At 40.2% G+C, this 23780-nt stretch overlaps 1 protein-coding gene across 4 annotated transcripts in view; it reads left to right on the forward strand.

Moving 5' to 3' along the window:
* CDKL5 (cyclin dependent kinase like 5) overlaps positions 1–23780 on the forward strand; it is a 133169-nt gene that overhangs the window by 93162 nt on the left and 16227 nt on the right. For all 4 annotated transcript variants that reach the window (XM_057496124.1, XM_057496122.1, XM_036912877.2 and 1 more), the window contains 7 exons: positions 690–879; positions 6564–6644; positions 10712–10863; positions 15117–16083; positions 20041–20142; positions 20428–20533; positions 23203–23326. In XM_057496124.1, the coding sequence (XP_057352107.1) occupies positions 690–879; positions 6564–6644; positions 10712–10863; positions 15117–16083; positions 20041–20142; positions 20428–20533; positions 23203–23326 (1722 nt within the window). The remainder of the gene's footprint in view (positions 1–689; positions 880–6563; positions 6645–10711; positions 10864–15116; positions 16084–20040; positions 20143–20427; positions 20534–23202; positions 23327–23780) is intronic.

Genomic DNA, 23780 nt, shown 5'->3' on the forward strand with positions numbered 1-23780 from the left:
ACATTCCTAAAGCCATCTGGTAAACTCAAATCCTAGAAGAGAACTGTAAACCTGTTAGCAAATGGAAAAAATGCTTTGAGGGAAATAGCTATCATAAAGCCCCATAACATAGGGTACAATAGATTTAAATAGTACATTAGAGCTTAACACAGTCTTAACTGTTAGAAATTGACTCTATGAAGTCAGAGGTTAAATAATATTCAGTATTTGTTGTTTAAGAAGACACATGTCAGTAATACATTCAATAGAATAAACTAAAAAACATGGACAAGATGTAACTTTTTAACATTTAGAAAGCTAAAGGATAATTGCCTAGAAAATAATTTCTTGGGAGCATTTCATTCCCAAAATGAGGTGTTAACCAAGAGGTGTGTGCACTGTATTAGGGTTTATTAAGCCATTCATGTTTAAAATATACCTGGATGTAAATAGATTTCAACTTAGTGTATACTAACTAAATTGTTATTAAACTGATGGTTTTATTAGCATGGATTTATTCACTTGTGTTCTGAATTTTTACTTGGCTATTCATAATTCCTTTTTTCAGCCTCACTTTTTCCTGCATGGTATTTTTTAATTTCTTAAATACACAAATGTGCTTTAGATCATGAATCTGTTCAAAATAATTTGGAAATTATTAAAATTCCCTTCCTTCAGTTGCCAAGATAATCTCTCCTTTTGCTTTTCAGAGCTCCCTATGGAAAGTCTGTAGATATGTGGTCAGTGGGCTGCATTCTTGGGGAGCTTAGTGATGGACAGCCTTTATTTCCTGGAGAAAGTGAAATTGACCAACTTTTTACTATTCAGAAGGTGCTAGGACCACTTCCATCTGAGCAGATGAAACTCTTCTACAGTAATCCTCGCTTCCACGGGCTCCGGGTAAGAGGCTTTGCTAAAACTCCACATGGTATCAATACAGCAGTATTTAAATCATCATTTGTTGCACAATGTAGTGCTAAGCTATCCGTTGGATACTCTTCCTTTTCCCATTACGATGTTCATAATCCCCATTATCATATTTTATTTTTGAATCTTAAACAGGTTTTGTGAATTGTAAAAAGTGGTCTGAGCTGGAAAATGGGAGCTGCTGTATGTTTTTCCTCAAAATTTTTCAAAATCTTTTCCAGTGTATGCATTATGCTAAACTCTGGCTATCACAGAATGTCTCTTTATCCAAAATATTAAAAGATAATAAAATGTATAAATTGCTGTTGCTCGTTTGAGCAAGCATAACTTGTTGTAGTGATTTGAGGAGGACTGTGAATTCTTGGATTCCTCAGAATTAAAGGTGCTGTGCCAGCAGGTTTTTGTCTGTCAGTTGGCAGTGAAACATCAAATCTTCCTTTCAGGCTAGTGTAGTGTCTTGGGCAGCCTTTTCTAGACTTCGTAACTTTGTACAAAACTTGTTTTCAGAGAATATGCTAAAAAGGGTCTTAAAGTATAAACACTACCCAAATGAGGGACAACCAACTTGGGGAGGCACATAACTGGAGGGGCCGGTGACAGGCAGTGTCTCTCCTCCATCTGCCCCCAAAGCTACTTTTTCGTTTCCACCTACCCCGTTCGACCCAACATGCCAGTTGGTGGCCACTGTGGGAACTATAAGCTCACCACCACTTCCTTTCTTTCTCTTAAATGCGTCATTCTCAAATGATGTTTTCTTCACATTTGCAAAGCACTTTGTGTTTTCCTTTGACTTTCTGGACCTCAATTCATTTTGCTTTCAGAAGCAACCCTCCTCATAGTGCCCAGCATGGGGCCTATTCCTGATGAACATGGAAGAAATGAATGGAAAGAAGTACATACAGTTTCTCACTCATCTCCTTCCTGCTTTCCCTCTATTCCAAATCTGTCTGAGTTACCTCAGTCAAGTTTCTCTTTTCTCTTTTATTTTTGCTTTTATAAGCCAAAAATTAGCCAAGTTATGACCATTAATTAGGGTACAAAAAGTTCAACAGTTACTGAGCATTTGCCATACTAGGTGCTGAAAATATGACAGTTAAGCAGGATTCACCCTCAGTCTAGCAGAAAGCAAAACCTATTAGAGTTAAGCCTTGAACAACATGGGTTTGACCTACATTAGTCTACTTATACACAGATTTTTTTCAAAAAGTGTATTGGAAAATTTTTTGAAGATTTGTGGCAATTGGTAAAAAAACATTTTGTCTCTCTAGCTTACTTTATTAAAGAGTACAGTATATAATACATATACAAAATATTTCTTAATCAACTATTTGTCACCAGTAAGGTTTCCGGTCAACAGTACGCTATATTAGTGGTTAAGTTTTTGCGGAGTCATAAGTTACACATGGATTTTCAACAGTGCGAGGATGTTGGTATGCCTAACCCCCGTGTTGTTCAAGGGTCAGCTATATATTCAGAAATAAAGTTAGTTGTAAATCACGAATTTCTGTTTTACTGAGAATACATCCAAACTCCTTCTCATGCCTATGAGATCTTGGTGGATCCAGGCCCTTTCAGCTGCGTGACCTCAGCTCATGCCTCTCTCCAAATACTTGCCACGCTTGCCTTCCTTTTTCTTTGACTTCCATTAACATTTCAAGGGTTTTCCAGCTTTGTGGATTGGGGACTTGCAGCTCCTCCTGGGAAGGCACTTCCCTTGTGTAGCGCCTTCTCGTTTTGTAGATCTCAACTCCAAGGATTCCCCCTCTCTCTGACCCTTCAACATACTGCCCCCACCTCCTTCCTAGTGTCTCTTACAGCACCCTTCTTTTTTCTGTCATAGCATTTATCATAGTATGTCATTATTTTACTTGTTAATTAGTAACTGTCTAGTTCTCAACCACTAGAATAGAAGTTCCCCAAGGGGAGAAATCATAAAGTCTCATCACTGTATTTCCAACATCTAACACAGATCCCACCAGATCTAGTGGGGACTCAAAGAATATTTGAATGATCACTTGAACCGATTGGTGTTGTCAATACTCAGGCTCAGCTGTGTTTTCCTTTTTTCCATCTCTAATGGTTCTTTCAGCCTGAGCACCTTTTACCCGAACTGTTGACAAGCACTTCCAGACTGTCTCTACAACTTTCTCTCGTCATGTTAGTCTTTTCACATTGCGTTTAGAATGATTTTTGTCCAAAGTGCACTTTTAATTCTATTTCCGTTGTGTTTAAAAGGCTCTGCGGGATTGCTGGTTAAGTCTAGACTCCTTGGGGTAGCATTAAGAACCCGTTGCTCTTAGCCCTCCAGCCTTGTCTCTCACCTTTTCCTAACCTTGCCTCCTGCTCTTTAGCCACATGGAACTTCTAACCATTGCCTTGACATTGCTTCTCCAGCGCTGTATTTCTGTTCCTGTAATGCTCCCAGTACTCACCCCACTTCATGGAAAGCCCTTCCTCCTCCTGCCTCAAGACTCAGGTCAGATGTCCTCCCTCCATAAAGCCCTTCTAGACTCCTCCAGGGAAATGTGTGACCCCCTTCTGTGCTCCTGGTGTGCTTTGGTCGTCTCTCTTTTGTAGCAGTCATTGCAGTTTTTTTAAAGGGCTGTTTACAAATATGTATCCTCACTGGAATAAGGAATTCCTTGAGGAAATGGCCTGTCAAGTTCACCATTATATTTGCAACACACTAGACTAGTGCCTACTAGGTTGAATAGTATTGAGTGATTGAATTTTTGACTTGAGGATTTTAACGCTATCTACTAGAACATCAAGTTTAGTCTGCTGGCTGCCTTATCCTCTGCCTGGTTAAAGAGGCTCTATGCTGGATTCTCTGAAGAGAGTGTAATCACATCTGTCATGGTACCTGGCCTTTATCACTTACAAACTAGCTGAAGAATTAACATGTTCATGTGTAAAATAATTAGAAAATAATACAATTTGTAATAAAGCCTAGTGTATAATAAAGTATTGCATCCTTTACTACATTTTACTGTTTTCTAATACATCTCAATACGGTGGAGACCGTGAGAATGTTAAACATTCTGGAGAGTTATAAATCATAGTTGGCTGGATACACTAGAGAAAGATTTAAGAGCATTTGAAATTGGATATTGAAGAATGAGTAGCATTTGGATTATATAGGCCAAGTGAAGGATATCTTTTCCTCATTTGTCTGTTGTCCTATTTGTTCCCAGACCTCCTCACTAAACAGTATTTTCTGTAAAATGCTAGACCGCACATGATAACCCTGCTTATAAATATCCTTCAGGGAAATTGCTGCTTCTGTGACACTTTGATTTTTATAAAACTCTTTTTACATTTGAGTCTGAAAGTGTGGTGGTTTAACTAAATTAGATTCATCTTTTTGGAGGTTTATCAACATTTTTTTTTTGAGGGAAACATCTTTATCATTTTACTTGAAAATGTCTGCAACAGATAGTGAAGCACACAAGGCATGTGAGCTGCAACTTCTGTGAAACAGACTCACCAGTGAGCAGTCCAGTGTCATTTGCATTTTGATTGAGTTGTGTGTAGAGATTGGAAAGTCAGCCAGATACTGCTCTAATGGTCTGCATTATTTTGAAAAAGTACCAGTTAATGTCTCAAAGTGTAGGACATAGACTCAAGTTACACTGCTGGGGTTCAGAGCCTGGCTCCACATTGACTACTTGAATGACTTTAGGCAAGTTTCTTGTGCCTCTGTTACTTCATGTGTAAAATGGTCGTAATAGAAGCACTACCTGATGGGGTTGTTGTGAAGATTAAATATTACATGTACAATGCCTGGACCAGTACCTGACACATAGTGCTCTGCAAAGAGGCACTGTCATTGTATTGCACTGGCCAAGTGATTAAAAAAGAAAGAAAGAAAGAAAAACTACTCCTTGGAATATACTTTAAACGTCCATGCTTGAGTTTTAGTTATTTGTTGAATTATCTCACATTAGAATGATAGATGTCATACAAAAACACATAAATTAGTTTTTTAAGTTAGGAGTTTGCTTGGTCATTTTTTATCAGAATATTTATAATACCTTTTGACTCTCTGCATTACTTTTCTTATCAATAAAATGTTACTTCAAACTTTGAAAAACAAAGTTTGGTATCTGGTAGCATAAGATAGACCTCATGAGCAAGATGTTCATTAAAATGTACTGGTGGGGAGTCTTTTATCACAGCACATCAGGTTCAGGTGTCTGTTTCGTTGGGCTGCTATTTAATGCTACAGCCACATCCAAAGGAACCTCTGTGCCTCCCTTAGAGGTGCCTGAGTTGACAAAGAGTGGGGGGTTTGGGTCACCAACCTGGGAGCACATACTGGTTCTACTGTTTTTAATTATGTAACTTGCCTTAAACCAGTTACTTGAACTTCCTGATTGTCATCTTCCTCATCTCTAAAAGAAGAATTGCTAAAATGCCTTACATTGCATCACTTTCCTCAGAAATCAGTCTTAGGTTATAGCCTGTGTGTCTGTTACATTCATGTATTCTTTCCACTTCATCTATCTAGAAGGTGCTGTCCTACTTTCTCTGACCTCACATTTTTCTTATCTTTCAAAACCTAGTTCAGATATCATCTATGGATTGGTTCTTCTATGGCTGCATACCATTTGGGGCTCTTCTTTCTGTGAGCTTCATGTAGCATTCGCACCTGCACAATTCAGTATTGATTGCTTTCCAGCCAGACTATGGCTTGCTTAAGTGCAAGCTTGGGTCTTACCCATATTCTGTATCTCCTGCTGCACCCATCACAGGGTAGAGATGATGTCAGAATCATTCTTTAAATATCTTGTTTGAATTTTACTGCTTAAGTAGTTCTCGTATCCACTTATTTAGCATGTTCAAGGATTTCAGTACTTTGAAATTTACGTTAGTATAAAGGAAGTAGATATTAAAAGCAAAGTAGCCCTCCCATTGGGAGAGAGTATATGGCATTGGGTTCTAATAGTTTGCCACCCACTTAGATATTGCAAAATGTGAGTTGGCAGAGGGATGGACAGAGCACCTGAATAAACTTGACCTTCCCCGCCCCCCCATTTTGTTTAAAAAATGTGTTTGTTAATCTGGGAGCCTGTTTGCCTTCTGTTCCAGCTTATGTAAAGAAAGGAATTGAAAATAGGTCATTAAAAGAGTATTTTAAGAGCAATAATAGACCATATCTCTGAATTCACTGTTTCTCTTACTGTAGCCTTTTAGGTACCAACCTCTCTGCCCTTTGTCTTTTTTTACTTCTCGAATTTTCAGAAATAAATGATATGTTGTTGTGGAAAAGGCTAAAGAATTATCTGTATAAGTGATAAGTTCTGTATAAACTGTTATTATAACTGAATTGTCTATATAAGCAGACAATACTGTATAAACTGGATGAATAACGGTTTCATATTTTTATAGATGGGTTTGTTTTTACATGCTTCAGTGTTCTCAGACTAGACTTCAATATCATCTGAATACCTGTGAGTTTTCCTGTTGTTTGATACCCAGTCCTGTTAATCTGTACCTCAGATAGTTAGACGCCAAAAGTGGTATGTCTGTGAAATACATATGACTTGGGCACTGGGGCAGTAACTGTGTGTCCGTTTGCCTTCGGCAGCACTCAGAGCACATGCACACAGCCCTTCCCCAAGCGCTAACTCTCCTGTCCTGTCCTGTTCTTACAGTTTCCCGCTGTTAACCATCCTCAGTCATTGGAGAGAAGATACCTTGGAATTTTAAATAGCGTTTTACTTGACTTAATGAAGGTGGGACACGTTGATATTGTCTGTATAAAATGTTGGTTGGTTTGTGGGCTCTCATGTGTCTACATGTAACCATAACCTACTTTTATGAATTAAATGTTATATTAATAGATGTATGATGATGAATCACAGGGGACCATGTCCTATTAAAAGGCATGCAATTTATTTTAAGCTGCAGCAGTATCTGGTATTGTAACACTCCATCTAGATAGGACCACGAGAAACCTCAAACTGTATTCCTCAAATGGACAGAATAATACTAATCTAAATATACATAAGAAATAAGTCATTTAAAAATTGTATTCAGCACTGAAGAGCTGCTCATGCATGAGATTTTAAAACAAATCGAAATGAATGTTGGAAGAAAAAGAGATTCTAGCCTATTTTCATATGACACGTGAGGACTCCCATCAGATTATTTTCTCAGTGAACCTAATTCTGCCTCTTTCTAACTTGGCCTCTTCTCTCCCGGACTGCTGGGCTCTTCCTGGCTGCTCTTGCGTGGACACACAGGAACGCTGCTGCTGCCGTGCCAGTGTCCTCTTTATGCTGGTGCAGCCCCCTGTCCAGAAGGTCTTCTGCCCTGAACTATTGAAAGCATCCTCCATTTTTTATTCAGGTTTTTCTTTCCCAGTAGACCGGCAGTCAGCCCTTGACTGAGAGCTATTTTTTCATATTTCTCCAGCTTTCATTGCAGCCAGCCAGTGCATAAGCAAGTGCTGGTTCTTGGTTAGTAGACCTTCAAAAACCTCTTGTTAATGGGTCGATTTTATTGTATGCCCCGTCAACCACGAAAATCAGAGGGTACACTGTGCACAGAGCCTTAAAAGTATTCTTAGCATGGTTGGAAATTGCTGAGCAGCACTCTAAGAACTTTGCTGTGCTTTAAACTGTATTAATGTGTGTCCCCAGGAACATTGTATAAATAGGTATGGGGGTAGGCGGTGGCATGGCCTTTGACAAAGGCCATATATGCATACCTGTCCATAGAGATTCACAATCCTCATTAACCTATAAAAGGGCTTTCAGAAATCCCACAGTAAGGAAGCATTTCTGTCTTACCCAACATTTGTCAAATTTAATTAAATATTGAATACATTTTGCCTTTTTTAAAAAATAAAACTCCATGGCACTAGTGTTCTGAACACAAATTGAGAGATGCTATTAAAAAAAGAGCCCTCAAGGCTCTTTCAGGTTAATTAGACATAAATTATCTTTTAAATCAGTTGCGTTTTGTCAATATGTTCTTTCACAAGCTTGTTTGTTTATCAGGGCCTTAATTATTTGGTAACTTTTAAAGTGTAAATAGAATAAAGTAAAAGAATTAAATACAGTTTCACATTTTCTGTCTTTCATCTTATTTTAGTTAAAAATAATTGGACTTTTTTGGTTAAATCATTACCAAATGTAGTTGGTGCCTGGTAAAAAGTACAGCTAAAAGTACAAAAATACCCTGAATCTTCCTGCATACCAATTTGGATGTTAAACAGCCTAATTCTTATTCATTTAATATAGTTAACCCTCGAATTTCTTTAACATTAAACATTTTAATTGCAATGTATGTTTAAAGGTGTCCAAATTATGTGTACGTTTCAGTTAATTTTTAGTGAAATATCATTGATTTAATCAGTTTTTATAATGTAAATATATCATGTAACCACACCCAGAGTGAGATATAGAGAATGATTAACATACCAGAAGCCCCCCTGTGAACCACCCCCCACCCCAGGCTCGACATCCCTGCCCCTTCCTATCCCTGGAAAGCATGACTCTGACATCTATCACCAAAGATTAATATTGCCTTGTTATGATTGAATGTTGTATAAATAGAATTATTCCTTTTGTCTTTTAACTATTTTTGAAATTGAATTTGGAAAATAATACTATTTATCCTTTCATGAAGAAATCTATTCTCTATGCCATTCCCTAAAGCAGATTTTGTAATTTTGTCTTCATGTAAGTACCTAAAATGGCCATCTCATCCTCCATCTGTTTATATATGTATCAGCCATTTTAGTTTTGGATACAAGTCACCAGAATTAACCCAAGCTCCTAATAACTTAAATAATAGCTATAATAATTATATGGGTCTATTTTAGTACAAAAAACTAATAATGTTGTTTTTTCCCCCCAAATACAGAACTTTTAACTATTTGCTCAGTAGGTTTTATACATTCCTCATAACGACCTCATTCTTCAAGTAATTTGAAAATTAACAGCTGTATTGATAAATATAAAAATAATTGTTAATAGATATTTGGCTTCTGAAAGGTTATATGTACTTCAAATTTAATGTACTATTCAAGAGGCCAGTTTTCCTTTGTTTTTAACTAGTATCATACAGTTGAAACCATTTTGATGTAAACTGTTTTAACTGACAGTAGACCAGAATCATTTGATGTAGCCCCACAGTTTTTGTTTTCTAGTAAGGAATAAGGTAGAATTGAGATAATTTGAAAGTTGTGTCTGAGACAACATGAATGTAAATCCATTTGTATAGAAGCAGTGGCTGGGGTTATCAGACTCTTTGACCCAAACTGAAGGTTTCAGTATTCTTATTATCTTATTCTGGTTTGTTGGGAACAAATCTAGGTTTGCTCTTATTGTTCAGCAGTGGATCACAAAGAATTAACCATGGGCACAAAAGTGCACTGGAGATGGATTTGGGGAGACAGGAATTTCACCCTTCCTTCTTTCCCTGAGGGAGAATGCCTGTCACTCAAAGAGTGAATTTCCATGTGCTCTATTGAGTTGTGTTAGGTTATGCACTATATGTTTGCTTATGTATCTGCTGAATTTGTCAATAAAAATCGATGTTTTAGTAATCACTCTCCTTCAAAAATCCCATCCAATTACTAAAAAGTAAAATTAGAAGAAAACATTTTAGTTGTAAAACTAATACATACAACTTAAAAGGGTGATTAGTACCTTAATGAGTAAAAAAGACTTAAAGTAAATTAGGACAGTTACTCAAAAATAAGATGCACAGAAAACTAAGAAACGAAGGAATATAAATAACCAATAAACAAGTACTCAACCTCCCTAGTAATTAAAGATGTGAATTAAAACAGCTATGAGATGCCATTTTTAAAATATCTAATTTATAAGTACTAAAGAGAATGATAGTACCTGTATTAATGAAGGTGCTAGGAAATTGGGAGGCTCTCAGTCACTGAGAGGAGTATCATTTGAGATAATCTTCCTTAGGGGGTAATTTGACAACACATAGAAAATGATCCTTGAAAGTGTATATACCTACAGTTCTAGCTCTAGGAATTTAGCCTATGAAAGGGATCATGGATGTATGCAAAGAGTTCATGTGTTCATCACAGCATTAATTGTAATAGTGAAAAGTGGCAGCCATCTAAATGTCCAAAAGTAGGAAAATGGTTAAATAAATCATGGTATATCCATACCACAGACTTTTATATAGTCATTTAAAAGCATGCTGTAAAGTTATTGGTCACAGCATTGTTCATAATAATCAAAGAAGGGAATCAACTACAATGTTTATCACTAGGAATACCTAAAAGCCCATTGGAAAGAAAGCATAAGTGCAGCCATTGTGGGTGTGCTACTATTAGGGTAAAATGAAAGGAGCAGGTAGAGAGAGATGAATGGAGTAGCTATGGAAGGATGCATAAACTGGTAACAGGCTGCCTCCAGAGTCGGGGACAGGAGAAAGATAAAGAATGTGTATTCTTTTTTGTGAATATATTCTGATCCCAAAATATATTTTGAATACATATATTATTTTTTAAATGTTTTTGATTAGTAGTGAAAAGTGTAGTATACAAAAATTAATGTACAACATGAGCCAGATTTTAAAAGAAAATTTGGATTTATGAGACTCAAAAGAGGGCTGAGAGGGCATATTCCCAGAGGACAACAGTGGTAAGATGGTAGGTGATTTAGATAGTCCTTTGTAAACAAAGTTTTTGGACGAAACTGTTTGCTAGGTATTCTGCAGTGACCATGTATTTCTTTTACGAGAGAAAGAAATAAGGTTTTTATTACGATTTAAATTTGACTTTGTCATGTTCTTTCCAATCCCAACTTTATTTCTTAAGAATTTACTGAAGTTGGACCCAGCTGACAGATACTTGACAGAACAGTGTTTGAATCACCCTACATTTCAAACCCAGAGACTTTTGGATCGCTCTCCTTCAAGGTCAGCAAAAAGAAAACCTTACCACGTGGAAAGCAGCACTTTGTCTAATAGGTAAATATTCCCTTTGAAGGAAGTACAGATGTAGTGTTGGTCTTACAAGTAGGTGGAGGAGGTGGCTGCTTAAATGATGCAATTAGAGAAAAGAAGGAAAGCCCTCTTTATTCAAAAATATCTTCCTTATGCTTATTACATGATTCAGAACCACAATTAAAGAGTCGTATGGGTCTTAAAGTCTTTCTTATCTTTAACAAGTATATTATGGAAACCTATGCATTTCCTGGGAAAGGTAGCATGGGATAGCAACTAAGGGGACTTCTAGCCCCATAAGCTATAAGTTTCTGTGTAAATGGGACCTGGGGGTGATGCCAAGGATGAAGAGGAGGCCAAACGTGGGTGGGAAGGCACGTAGGATAATCTTTGGAAACTTGAACCAAGTATGTCTGGCTCTCTAGAAGGGTCTTACGTTTTTGTTGCTCTTTTAATCATCGAGTTGAGAAGTTATTTTTTTCATAACAGTAAGAATACGGAAATAGAAAAGCCAGTTTGGTAGATAGTGATTAAAATTGGTGCTTTTTAAAGTACAATTTTTCAGCATAATCTTAAACCCTCTACTTCTTGGCAGGGGGTGGGGGTGGGGGAAGGCACCCACGAGGGACTGGACCATGGAATCAATTTCTCTCTCTAGAACTGACATTCCCTGGTTCTTGTTGGCTGCATTCCTAGGAGGCCAGTATGCTTGTCATAGTCTCCCTCTCCCAAGAAGCTGGTCTTGTCATTTGGCATTGCTTAAACTATAGGAGACAGGAAATAGTTTTTCTCATCTATTATTAGAAAAGAAATAGAAAACAATAATTCTTAATAGGCACCTTTTTGAATATAAAATTTCTCCCATTTTCCCCCAGTTTTTGTCTCCATGTAGAATAATTGTTCTTAATCTGCTGGAATTTTGAAAGCTCAAGACCTGGTACTTTTTAGATCTGTGAGGGGTGAGAACTGTGAGATTTTAGTACACTAAGTCAAGGAATAGTATTCATCATTTAGTTGTGCCTTTGCATTTAGGAGGTTCACATTATGCCTGTGTCTTATCTGGGGTCACTCCCAGTTCAGGTGCTTTTGTCCTCCCTCTACCTTGTCGCTTGAGTCCTTTAGATTACATTTGCAAAGAAAAAGAATCCCAGTGATATAACATCAGTAGACTGATCACAGTTCTTTGATTTATGCTGTAGTGGTGAGGGTATAACCCGTACCATGAAAAGTGGGCCTGTGTCCGTCCTCTAGTGACTCGCTTGAGAGAGTCCTCCGGAGATCCGAGGTGCTCCTTGAGAAATCCATTTAGGGGTCTGGCACGGACAGTGTCTGTGGTGATGAGCATATGGTTTATAAGGGTCTTTGAGGAGTTCTCCCAAATCCCCTTTTGAGGTAGACAAGAATAGAAATTATAAATAAATAAAAGTCTCTGGAGGAACTGATTTTTTGTTCTTGATACTACATGGAATACATTAAAGAAAAAGTCCTGGGTGGTTTCTCTAATTGATCTGAGCTCGTTTACATGTATGTGGGAATACCCTTTTTTCTATGTTTATCTGTGGTCCATGTTTCCCTCATGGAAGCCCTTCTTACCGGGGATACTCAGTCTCCCTCTCCCAGGGCTTTCTCACAGACCATGGCTCCGTGGGACTTAGAGCACCATTGCAGAGATGTTCGTGGCCCCGTATCATGTTGGCTGCCACTGACACACTCCCCCGCCTTGTCCCTGAGACACACACCCTGTCTCTGTAGCAGCAGACTCTTGCGTTAGCTAGCCCTTGCCGAAGCCTCCTTTGGACTCTTCTGCCGAAGTTCTGCTCACCTTGGGCCTGGCAGGGTGCTGCAGACTGCCCTCTCACCAGCCCTCCTTCGCCAGCCTGCTCCATAAAAGTAGAGCTTTGCAACTTTGATGTTTGCCTTGAAAAGTTATCTTAACCAAAGAGAGCAACTATCTCTCCTGTCAGCCATTTAAGAAGGGTTTGAGTATAAAATCCTCTTGTGTTTGGCAAGTTAACGCAGATTCCTTACAGTTGTTGTGTTAGAAATCTGTGGAATTTTTGAAGCCATTTTTTATTGTTGTGCTTGGCAGAGCTCTAATTTGGAGACAGTTTGATGCCCTTTCTACACAAGAATTTTGTGCAGAGCTCAACAGCTTCAGATTAATACCAAAATAGAAACTTTCAGAATAGTGGTTCAGGCTCTGTACTTTTATGGGAAACCTAACTCTTTGACAAATGTTTCTGCCTTAATTGTATAGCCTTCCTTCTCACCTTAGAAATTGTATTTTACATTGCTGTGAGTATGTTCTTTCTAATGTGTAGGTTTGGGCTCTGAATTGAGAGTTCGGACACTTCACAAGCCCTGCATGTGGTCTCTCTGCTATTACTCTCTCTGAAGGACCAAGGGCAGGAAATAGGGTTATGGGAGCCTAGGGGAGCCAGGCAGGAGGAGCCACCCCAGGGGAGCTGTAATCTGGATGTGTACGGTTACAATCTGAGTTCGGGTCAGTGCTGATGCCCAGAAGGTGCCGGGAAGACAGCCCTCAGCCCCTTGAACTGCTAAGCCCACATGGGTGTCAGGTGGCAAGGGAGCCTGGTTGACGTATCCTGCAGCTCTGGGCCCTGAGGCCCAAGGTGGGCAGAAAGGAGTGGAGAATGGATTGGGGGTTGGGCAAATGGAGAATAATCTATATACAACCAACAATAACCAATAACCACATTTAGATCTATTTGTGGGTGAGGCTATTTGTCATCATTTGAGTTTTTGAAAAGTTGCTAAGATACTTTATTTACTGAAATAAAAATTGACAAAACGTCTCTAATGGTTTAAAACATGATGTCTTTAAGATTCGAGGACTGCCGTTTATAGATCTGGGGATAAATTCTGTTGACATCATTTAACAGAAAATGAAACTTTTCTTTCTTGGTAATTTCTTTCTAGGTCTGGGATCTGCCATTTAGTGCATTAAATTTAAGCGACTTTATTTAATGCTGCAATTCTTGTGGCCCAACTGGGGTAGATTAGCAAGTGTGTTTAGGAGATGAGGCCTTGCATGCCATTACAGGTTTCCTTGATGCTAGATACTAGGAGGGGAAAAGGGCCCATACCTTTGATGCCTGATTACAATTCTGTGGGGGAAAAAATGTGACTTTTTTCCAATTAGTATGGAATTTTCTTCCAAAATCTCCCAAAACAAACCATCTTTTAGCAATAGCAGTATTTGCAGCAAAATTTTCTGAATACACAGTAAAACGGGAGTTGTGTAAATTATTTTTCATTTAAAAACATTCTCACCTATCTCACACTATAACTTGATCCTATAAAATAGATACCATAGAACAAAATGACCTTGCTGTGATGTCAGTTTCAGCTTTCCAACAGAGGGCAAGGTATTCCTCTGGATTTATAATTTATATTTTAGGCCAAGTAGGAAATGAAGCTTTAAATCCTAAAGAAGGCCTCAGTCAGTTTGGAATATTGTCATATGAAATGAAGAAGAGAGTTAGTGGTGTCTTTTGGAGAGAAATGAAGTATTTAGACCCCTGCAATTCAGTTAGAGGCACGTTCCTATTTAATGGACGGGGAGGTTTCCATCTGAAGGCACCCCAAGAACTGGCACTTTTCTGAAACACAAACACGGATCATCATGTTTTCCAACAAACCTCACCAGGCAGTTTATATTTCTTTTTAGAGTGTCATTTCTTCCATTGAATACATTTCTGGAATTCTCATCGTTTGACAGTAAACGCTAAAGGCAAAAGAGACACCGGCATCTGTTTGTATGTGCTGTATGTAGCTCTGAGTCAGGCTGTGAGTTTTACAAATGAAAATGAAGTCCAAGGAACACGGTGACCGTCAAGTCTAAATGTTGCCTTCTGACATTCAAGAAGACAAAAGAATTCTAAAGAGGTTGTCCATAGCTCAGCTCTCCTCTTCTTAGCAGGTGTTCCACAACAAACACTCCTGCAAATACCAGGATAGCAAAGCATGTTTTTCCAGATACCAGTTAGAAACTGTTGGCAGCAAGTTGGCTGAGCGTTTAAACATGCCAAAACCATTTTATCGGGACCACTGCTTTGTTGCAGAGGGACTTGATCCAAGAAAGTCGCTTCTTATGTTTGCTTGTTGTTTGCTTATACTTGTTTGAGAGAGTTAATGCTTTTTTAGTCACTGAGATGTTTGAGGTATTTATTCTTTTTTTTTTTTTTTAATGATACTTTCTGTGGTCGGCTTGTGAGGGAAATTGACATACTTCTTTTTCTTTTTTTTGACCATAGAAACCAAGCCAGCAAAAGTGCTGCTTTACAGTCTCACCACAGATCGAACAGCAAGGACATCCAGAACCTCAGTGTGGGTCTGCCCCGGGCGGATGAAGGTCTGCCTACCAACGAAAGCTTCCTAAATGGAAACCTTGCTGGAGCTACTCTAAGCCCCATGCACACCAAAACCTACCAAGCAAGCAGCCAACCTGGGTCTGCCAGCAAAGATCTTACCAACAACAACATACCGCACCTTCTCAGCCCAAAAGAAGCCAAGTCAAAGACAGAGTTTGACTTTAATATTGACCCAAAGCCTTCGGAAGGTCCAGGCACAAAGTACCTCAAGTCGAGCAGCAGATCTCAGCAGAACCGGCACTCATTTATGGAAAGCTCTCAGAGCAAAGCAGGGACACTGCAGCCCAGTGAGAAGCAGAGTCGGCACAGCTACATTGACACCATCCCCCAGTCCTCTCGGAGTCCCTCCTACAGGACCAAGGCCAAAAGCCACGGGGCTCTGAGTGACTCCAAGTCCGTGAGCAACCTTTCCGAAGCAAGGGCCCAAATTGCAGAGTCTAATCCCAGTAGGTACTTCCCATCCAGCTGCTTGGACTTGAACTCTCCCACCAGCCCAACCCCGACCAGGCACAGTGACACGAGAACTTTGCTCAGCCCCTCGGGCAGAAATAACCGAAGCGAGGGCACTCTCGACTCACGCCGAACCACAACCAGGCATTCTAAAACAATGGAGGAGTTGAAGCTGCCCGAGCACATGGACAGCAGCCATTCCCATTCGCTGTCTGCACCTCATGAATCCTTTTCTTATGGGCTGGGCTACACCAGCCCTTTCTCCTCCCAGCAGCGTCCACATAGGCATTCCATGTATGTGACGCGCGACAAAGTGAGAACCAAAGGCTTGGACGGAAGCTTGAGCGTAGGCCAAGGGATGGCAGCCAGAGCCAACAGCTTGCAGCTCTTGGCACCTCAGGTACAGCCTGGGACCTGGGCTGGGGTTCTCGGCCCATCATGGGAAGGTGCTGCAGGGGGGCACAGGGTCAGCCTGCGGTTTTCCCTACTGCAGGAGGTTGTACCCTTAATAGGACTCCTTTAGGGAAGCAATACTTGAAGGACTAATCTACTTTTTAAAAATAATAATTTCATTAAGCCAAATGTGGAGTACCAAGAGAGCTCAAAAGGTTTGTTTAGAAATCCGCTTCCTTTCTTAAATGTTCCTTCTGGCATATTTTGTTGAGGGAATCCTATTTTGGTTTACTAGAGTTCATCAGCTATCTGGGTTAGTTGCTGATTTTCTCCAAACTCAGTGTGAAGTTACAGGGATTTTCTCTAATCTTTGCAAACCACATTTGCTTAAATCAAACCCTTTTGCTAATACCTTACTCAATATCTTAATGGAATTGGAAAGTTGTAAATTCATCTAAAACTATAGGGAAATTAAACTTCAGGTCAGGATAAATGTTAATTTTAAGTCTTTGGAGTGTTTTTAAATCTCAAGACAATATTTTTAGCATAATGCTTCCTCTATCCTATTGATTTTCAGACTCTAGAACTGACACTAAGCTGTCTAAAAAAAGTAACATTCTTAGAACAGATCACATTTTGTAAGTTGTATTTTTGTGGTATGGAGCATTCACTTGCACCAAAGAAAAGAAGGCAGAGGAAAGCCAGTGTCAGAAGAATAGAGTTCCGTGTAGGGAAAGTACTCACCTCTTAGAGGATATGAAACTCGGTTCATCAGCATGTGTCAGAGCTCCAGAAACTGGGAGTGCACCTGTAATGGACGGCTTGGGGACATGAGTGCTGGCAAAGGGGACAGTCAGTAAGTGAGCAGTCGGTGTAGCAAAGTAGCCAAGAGCTCGGGCTGAGAAGCCAGGCTGACCCGGGTTTGTGTCCCACTTCTGCGATGTGGTTCAAGTGATGTGGGAAAGTAGCAACAGTCTCTCTGTGCCTCAGATCCTCATCAGAGGATTAAGCACAGCCTATGAAGCACCGTGCCCAGTGCCTGGCACACAGCGAGTGTTGACAGGTTTTGGTTGCTTCTGTGACAGTGGGGGCTGTTCTTCAGACATTAAAGACTGTCTCCATGCTGAGTGTTTTCAGACTCTCCAGAGAATCTGAGGTAGGGTGCTTGCCCTTGAGAAACTTCTCTGCTTTCAGGGAAGAGTAAATTATACATGGTAACAATGAAATAATTAAGAACCAAATTACTATGGCACCAGCTATAAATAGGAGTTGAGAACAGGGAGAGATCATTGTGAGCAGAAGCAGACAGAAATGGCTTTGGGGGCAACTAAAGGTCTTGCTCTGAGATAGGGTACAGAGAGAGGTCTTGGATGGTGAAACTTTAATAAGAATTTCACTTTCCATCTCTGTGTTCAGGCATTTCCTGAGCTAGGCACCATGATCAGTTCTAATTAAAAAGATGAAAAAGATGTGGCCTCTGTCCTCTGGGAGTGTGCAAAGGTGGGGCAGGGGGCACAGCATGCACCCTTGCCAGCAAATAGGTCACTATCAGACTGTGAGGCTGCATGCCTACGCTGTGTTAGATGTGTGCATGCCAGAGGGACAGAGAGGAGTGGCGTGGCCCAGGCAGGGGCTATGGCAGGCCCCCAGGGGAGGTAGGGGAGGTGGTATCTGAGAAGAGACTTCTGGGACTTAACTAGGGGGAAGAAAGTAGAGTCGACATCAGGAAAGAGGCTCAAAGGGATGATGGAAAAGAGCACTGCCAGGAGGAGGAGGGTAATAGAGACATTAAATGGTATGTGTGCCCTGGGAATCATAACCTGTTCCATGCTGCTGGAGTGAAAAATGCACGATTGGGTGGCTTTTGCAGGATCCAAGTATGAGGTGAGGAGAGTATGTTCTGGACTGTGACAGTGCCAGTGGCAAAACAGAGTGGATGCGTCTTAAAGACTACTCAGAAGTAGAAACTATGAGACTTGTGAATTGAAGAATTGAATATTGGAAAAAGGAAGCCTTCCAGGTTTCTTTTAGAGGTGCTCCTTTTCAAAGTAGAAGAGAGGGCTTTTGAGGTCACCTAATCCAACCCCTTCATTTCCCAGATGAGCGTGCTAAGGCTCTGAAAAGTTCGGTGGGTTGCCGAAGTTTACCCAACTAGTTGAGGACAGAGCTGAGATCATGAGGCCATGTCCAGGTCCTTAAGCCAGTACCATTTGTTCTAGCATGCTGACATGTTGTGGTTGAAGTGATCCTGGGCCCCTATGCAGAGGTATTCTCCACAAGGCTGGAAACACCACCTAGTGCCCAGGTGAGAGGAGGCACAGGAGATGCACACTTGGGCACGGAGGACGGGCACAGGACAGGAGATGCCGTGATTGGCGTCAGAGCAGTGGTTAGAGTCCCTTTAGAGAAGAGAGAACCTCTCAGGCCTGGCAAGCTCTCTAGAGCTTGGCAGCTGCCCATAGTTGTCACATAGAGGTCAAAGCCAGGTAAAGTATGCTAGCGTTAAGCATAGTGTAAACCGAGAAGAGAGGTAAGAAAAACAGAAAGCAGTAACTTAGGACAAATGGATTGGCTATCTGAGAGATCCAGAAAAAAGACTTTGTGAACATGGTCTAAATACGCTAATTATAAAGTTACTGTGGGTTAAACACAGATCCAACTGTTAGTGAATTTAAAGTCTAGTTTGAGAGGTAACAGTGCCAAGTTTAAAGGCACAAAGATGGCAGGCAGCTTGGCAGGTAATTACAGCTGTGAATAAATGATGAGAATCACTCTATTGCAAAGTATTGTGGCCATCTTCAAGAGCAAGGGACTGGACTGGCACTGTCACTAAAGAATTTAGGTTTAATGTAAATCATTTGTTTTCTAAAAATACTTTTAGGCCTTTGCAAGTAATACAGGTGATAAAATTCAAATCAGATCCTGTCACAAAGTAGAAAGAAGAAAGGCTACATTGGATTTCCTGCCCAGAATGTCTTCTTGTAATATAGTACATTTGGGAAGTGAAGGGAAGACACACAGAATCGTATTCTAAGTTTTAAATAAAATGTTTTTGATACATCGTGTAAGGCTCAAGGTAATACTCATTCTGTCTGATGTTCAGATAAGCCATGCAGCTAATTTTGTCCCTTAATCTTATGCAAGGGTAGAAAATGCCACCTTTCCCCTCGGTGAACACCACCTTGGGCCTAGGCTGTTCTTAGCTTGTGTCTTACTTCCTTGAGAGAAATGGGTAGTGTCTCTCTGGAGATGAGCACCATTATGATTATGGTTAAGGAAATACATGAAATATAAGGTACTGTTATCCTAGAGAAGATCAGGAAGAGAACTGAGTACATGAACGACAGAAGTTAGGGAATTTTAAAATAGGATTTATTAAGAGTGCTGATTCTATTCCTTGATATAGCCAAAGAACATTGGTTTTCATCTGAATCTGCCATATAAGGCCTTCATGAAGAACAGTTCTTTTTGAAGAACTCAGCCTAAAATCTGCTAGAGAAATTTTTTAGTAACTTATAGGATCTCTTATTAGAGTGCTGCTCAGAACCGTGAACTTTCTAGCTATTAGGAAGATAATTTTGGTCTACAGCCATACCACCCTGAACGCACCTGATCTCGTCTGTTCTCGGAAGCTAAGCAGGGTTGGGCCTGGTTAGTACTTGGATGGGAGGAAGATAATTTTGTTTTTAATAATTAATTGAACTATTTTCAGAGTAATTCATTCCTTGCTTGCCTTAACTTTAATGAGAATTTCACTTTCCATCTCTGTGACATTTGTTTGACTTATTTTACATTCATCAGCTGATTCATCTTTTATGGGACAGTTTGTGTTTTAGCCAACTAACATTTTTTATTTTAGCCAGTTAAGGTACTGGTTATACACCAAATATAGCCCCTGGTGATTTCAGTGATTTTCATCCCTAGGAACAGGACACTCATAAATCCTTTTAAATTTGATTTCCAGCCTGGAGAACAGCTCCCTCCAGAGATGACTGTGGCTCGATCTTCTGTGAAAGAACCCTCCAGAGAAGGCACCTCTTCATTCCATGCACGGCAAAAGTCTGAGGTCTGAGTTCTCCTGAGTTGCTACCTTCTACGATAAACTGTGTTTGTAAAAATGGGTCATTCAACATCATTACAGCCTTTCTTTTAAAATTCATTCATACTCAATCTCCCACAAATAATTTGAACTGGCTTACAAAGTTAAATAGTTTTCCTCATACCATAATTCTGAGTTTTCTCTTAAAAAGATCCTGGAGTAAGTTGTAGATCCTTTAGACACTGTTCTGAGGTCACAGGGCACATCGTCATTGCTGTCATTCACTTTTTATAAACCTGTTTCCTGTCGCAGGGTGGAGCCTATCATGACCCCCATTCTGATGATGGCACCGCCCCCAAAGAAAATAGACACCTGTACAATGATCCTGTTCCACGGAGAGTTGGCAGCTTCTACCGAGGTAAGCCTGGCCCCTAACGCCCACCAGGGCCCCTCCCCTCTTCTCTCCCTCCCCTACACCTCTACCCATGCCCTCCACTGCATTTCATTGCCCTGATTTCAGGTCTTGCCTGTACTGTTGCCTTGCAACAGTTCTCTTTGCTTCAGGTCCTGCTGTCTTAATTTAGGCCCTCGTGGCTTCTGACTTGGGTTCTTTGAATAGCCTCCCACTGGTCTCCCCATACCCAGGGTTGTGATCTAAACAGTCCCTGGAATGATCCGTCTGAAGCTGTGTTCTGACCACACCACGCATTCATTCCGTTAAGTCTTAAAATATTTATAGATATCACCTGTATGCCTGGCCCAGTTCCAGCCTACAGCATGTTGATGAGTAAGACAGCCAAAAGTCTCTACCCTCACAGAGCTTACATTCTCATGAGGAGAGAGCAACACTAAATGTAGTAATTATATAGAGCAGTAAAAGGTCATAAATGCTACAGGGGAAAAAGCAGTGCAAGGCACCCCCTGCCGTGCCCCCACCACCCCAACCCCAGGCCTCTATCTCTTACCTGCTAAGAGTCTTCTGGTGGCTTCCCATTGGCATCCACACAAAATCTGAATTCCCTAAGGTGGCATTCCACACTTTACATGGCCCTGGCCCTTGCCCTTCTTCCAGCTACTCCCTTCCATGCTGATGCTCAGCCTGTGAGACCCTCCTCTGGTCCAAAACACACTCCTCCCCCTACTCAGATAGCTTGTTTCTATCACTTTTAAGATTCTACTTCGAGATCCTCTACAGTGTGATGTCTTCCTGCCCACCCACCCAAAGTAAAATGTTGCCTCCTCTGTTCCATCTTGCTTGTCTAGGTGTCAAACATGACACAGACCACATGGTACTGATTTGATGTCTGTATTTCACAAGGTTGAGAGGTCCTTTGTCTTTTCTCCTTTTACCCTCATTAAGTAGTACACTGCCTGCCAGTTTCATAAATATTTGTTGATTGAATGAAAGAAAATCTTCAATTGTACAGCCTTGTACACTCAACTTGTACAGCCTTAAGTATGTACTTCAATGTTTGACAGCCTTAAAATGGATGCCTCAGGGCTATGTGGATTTAGGAGATGTTGACAGAGAGAGGCGTCCCCTTTGAGTAGCTATGTAATCATAGAGTGGGAGACCCAGCCTCTAGTGGGGAGACTGACAGCAAGCCCACCAGGACAGGGGAAAGGTCCATTGCCACTATTCTATTGATTTTGGAAGATGGCTAGAAAGGGACAAGAATTGGGGGTGAATGTGGACAACTGTTTGATCATTTTAACTAGGAACCTGAACTTTATAAATGCAAAATGTCATAAAGGACTAAATATATATTGAATGAGAAGGCTACTCTGTTCCCTCCCAGCCCTGCCTTTGAAAAAAGCAAAAGGCATTGAATTTGCATCTTAACACTTTTTTTTTTTCTGATGCCATGGTTACCTTCAAATCTCATGGGACTAAAATTTTAATTCAGATTTAAGTTAATTAAAATATTGTAGTATACATGAAGAAAAGCCTTTTCTTCTGTTACTGTAAATTTTATTTCCAAAATGGACCATACACAGGTTATTTCTGTAGCTGCCTGGAGAATATACTTTAATATAAAATGTTAGTGAAGTTTTTAACTCATTAATTAGCGTTTGACCTCTGGAAACAGTTTTATTTTGAATGAAGGAGATTAAATTGATTAATACCAGCAAAGCCCCTCATTTGTCTCCCTCCTAATCCACTTCAGGGTTTGGCAGGTAGAACATTTTTATTTTAGAAAGTCCAAAAATAGAAGGAAAAGATTGAAGTAGGTGAAACATCTGGGGACACCTGCCATTTCAGTGGTACCCCGCTAAATCTTCATCCGGTTAGATTTAGTAGTATCAGTGTGATGAAAGCTGTCTCCAGAACACTTCCTGTTTTCAGTCCTGCTGGGCAAGAGTCAAGTGAAGTGGTGTCATTTATCTTAATATGCAGCCTATATCATCTTTTGCAATGAAATTTGCAATATATTTTGATTTGTAACCAAGCTTAGAAGTTGACAAAAAAAGAGAGTAACCCTCTCCCCACCCCCCCAAAAAATGCAGAAAAGTATTACTCACATACATTCTGGTTTGTCTTTCTGTTCATTCCTAGATTGCAAATTTAGAGAAAGGTAGGGTTTTTGTGCAAATAACCAAGTTTCTTTGGAATTTAGTTTTAAAAAATACAAAATCAACACTGCCTCCAGGTGTCAAACCATAGTTTGTATATTCCAGCACAAATATTCAGACTAAGAATTGATTTTGTATAGTGGGGTCTATGATGTAAGAAAGCCTCAACTTCAAAGAATGTCAAAGAAGGAGGGGCAGGGGACTATCATATTCATACTTTTAAATATCGTACAGTGTTCTTCAGTTTATCAACTGACAGGTCAGTTTGTGTTGTGAATATATATTGCCTAGTATTAATTGGCCTTTGCAAGATAATGTTGCAAGCAGTAGGGCAGGAAGAATGTTCCCTAAATGTCTCTACCCACCCTCAGAAAAGACAAAAGTTCTGTGCAGGGCAGATGAGGATTTGACTTACCTGTTTGTTTTATTTGTGGGAGGGAAAATGCAGTAGAACAACTTGAGGGCTGCTTTGACCAAAAGAGTGAATCAGTGACTGATGTTTGCTTTATTCAGTGCCGTCTCCACGTCCGGACAGTTCTTTCCATGAAAATAATGTGTCGGCCAGAGTTTCTTCCCTCCCATCAGAAAGCAGTTCTGGAACCAACCACTCAAAAAGACAACCAGCATTCGATCCGTGGTGAGTACTTTGCCTTGTTCTCGCTCTTCTTTTTTCTAGTCGTTGATTTGAGATGCCAGTGAAATTCTGGACAAACTTTTTAGTAGTGTTTCGCCTGCTGGGCCTTTCTCAGTCCAGAGATCGTTGGATAGGGAGAATGTGATTTGCCATCATGGGTATGGTTTCTTTCAAGCTCAGCATTTATATTAAAAATTATGTAGAAGGAAAAAATCTCCTGGGTCCATAAACACCTCACAAGTCTTCCATGGCGTCCTTCTGACGTAAATGATGTCTTTCATTGTCTCTCTTTTTGTTGCTGTTGAATCAGGTAGCAGACACTTTGCTCATTAGCATGTTGTGTGCAGTGTCTCACTTGGTTCTCATAAGCTCAAGCCTTTCACCTCTCTGCCACCCAACTTTGTTTCAGCGTGAGAAGAGAGAAACCGGGAAACAATCCTTCATGCTGCCACAAAAG

The sequence above is a fragment of the Manis pentadactyla genome, chromosome X (assembly GCF_030020395.1).
Source record: "Manis pentadactyla isolate mManPen7 chromosome X, mManPen7.hap1, whole genome shotgun sequence".
Classification (NCBI taxonomy): Eukaryota; Metazoa; Chordata; class Mammalia; order Pholidota; family Manidae; genus Manis; species Manis pentadactyla.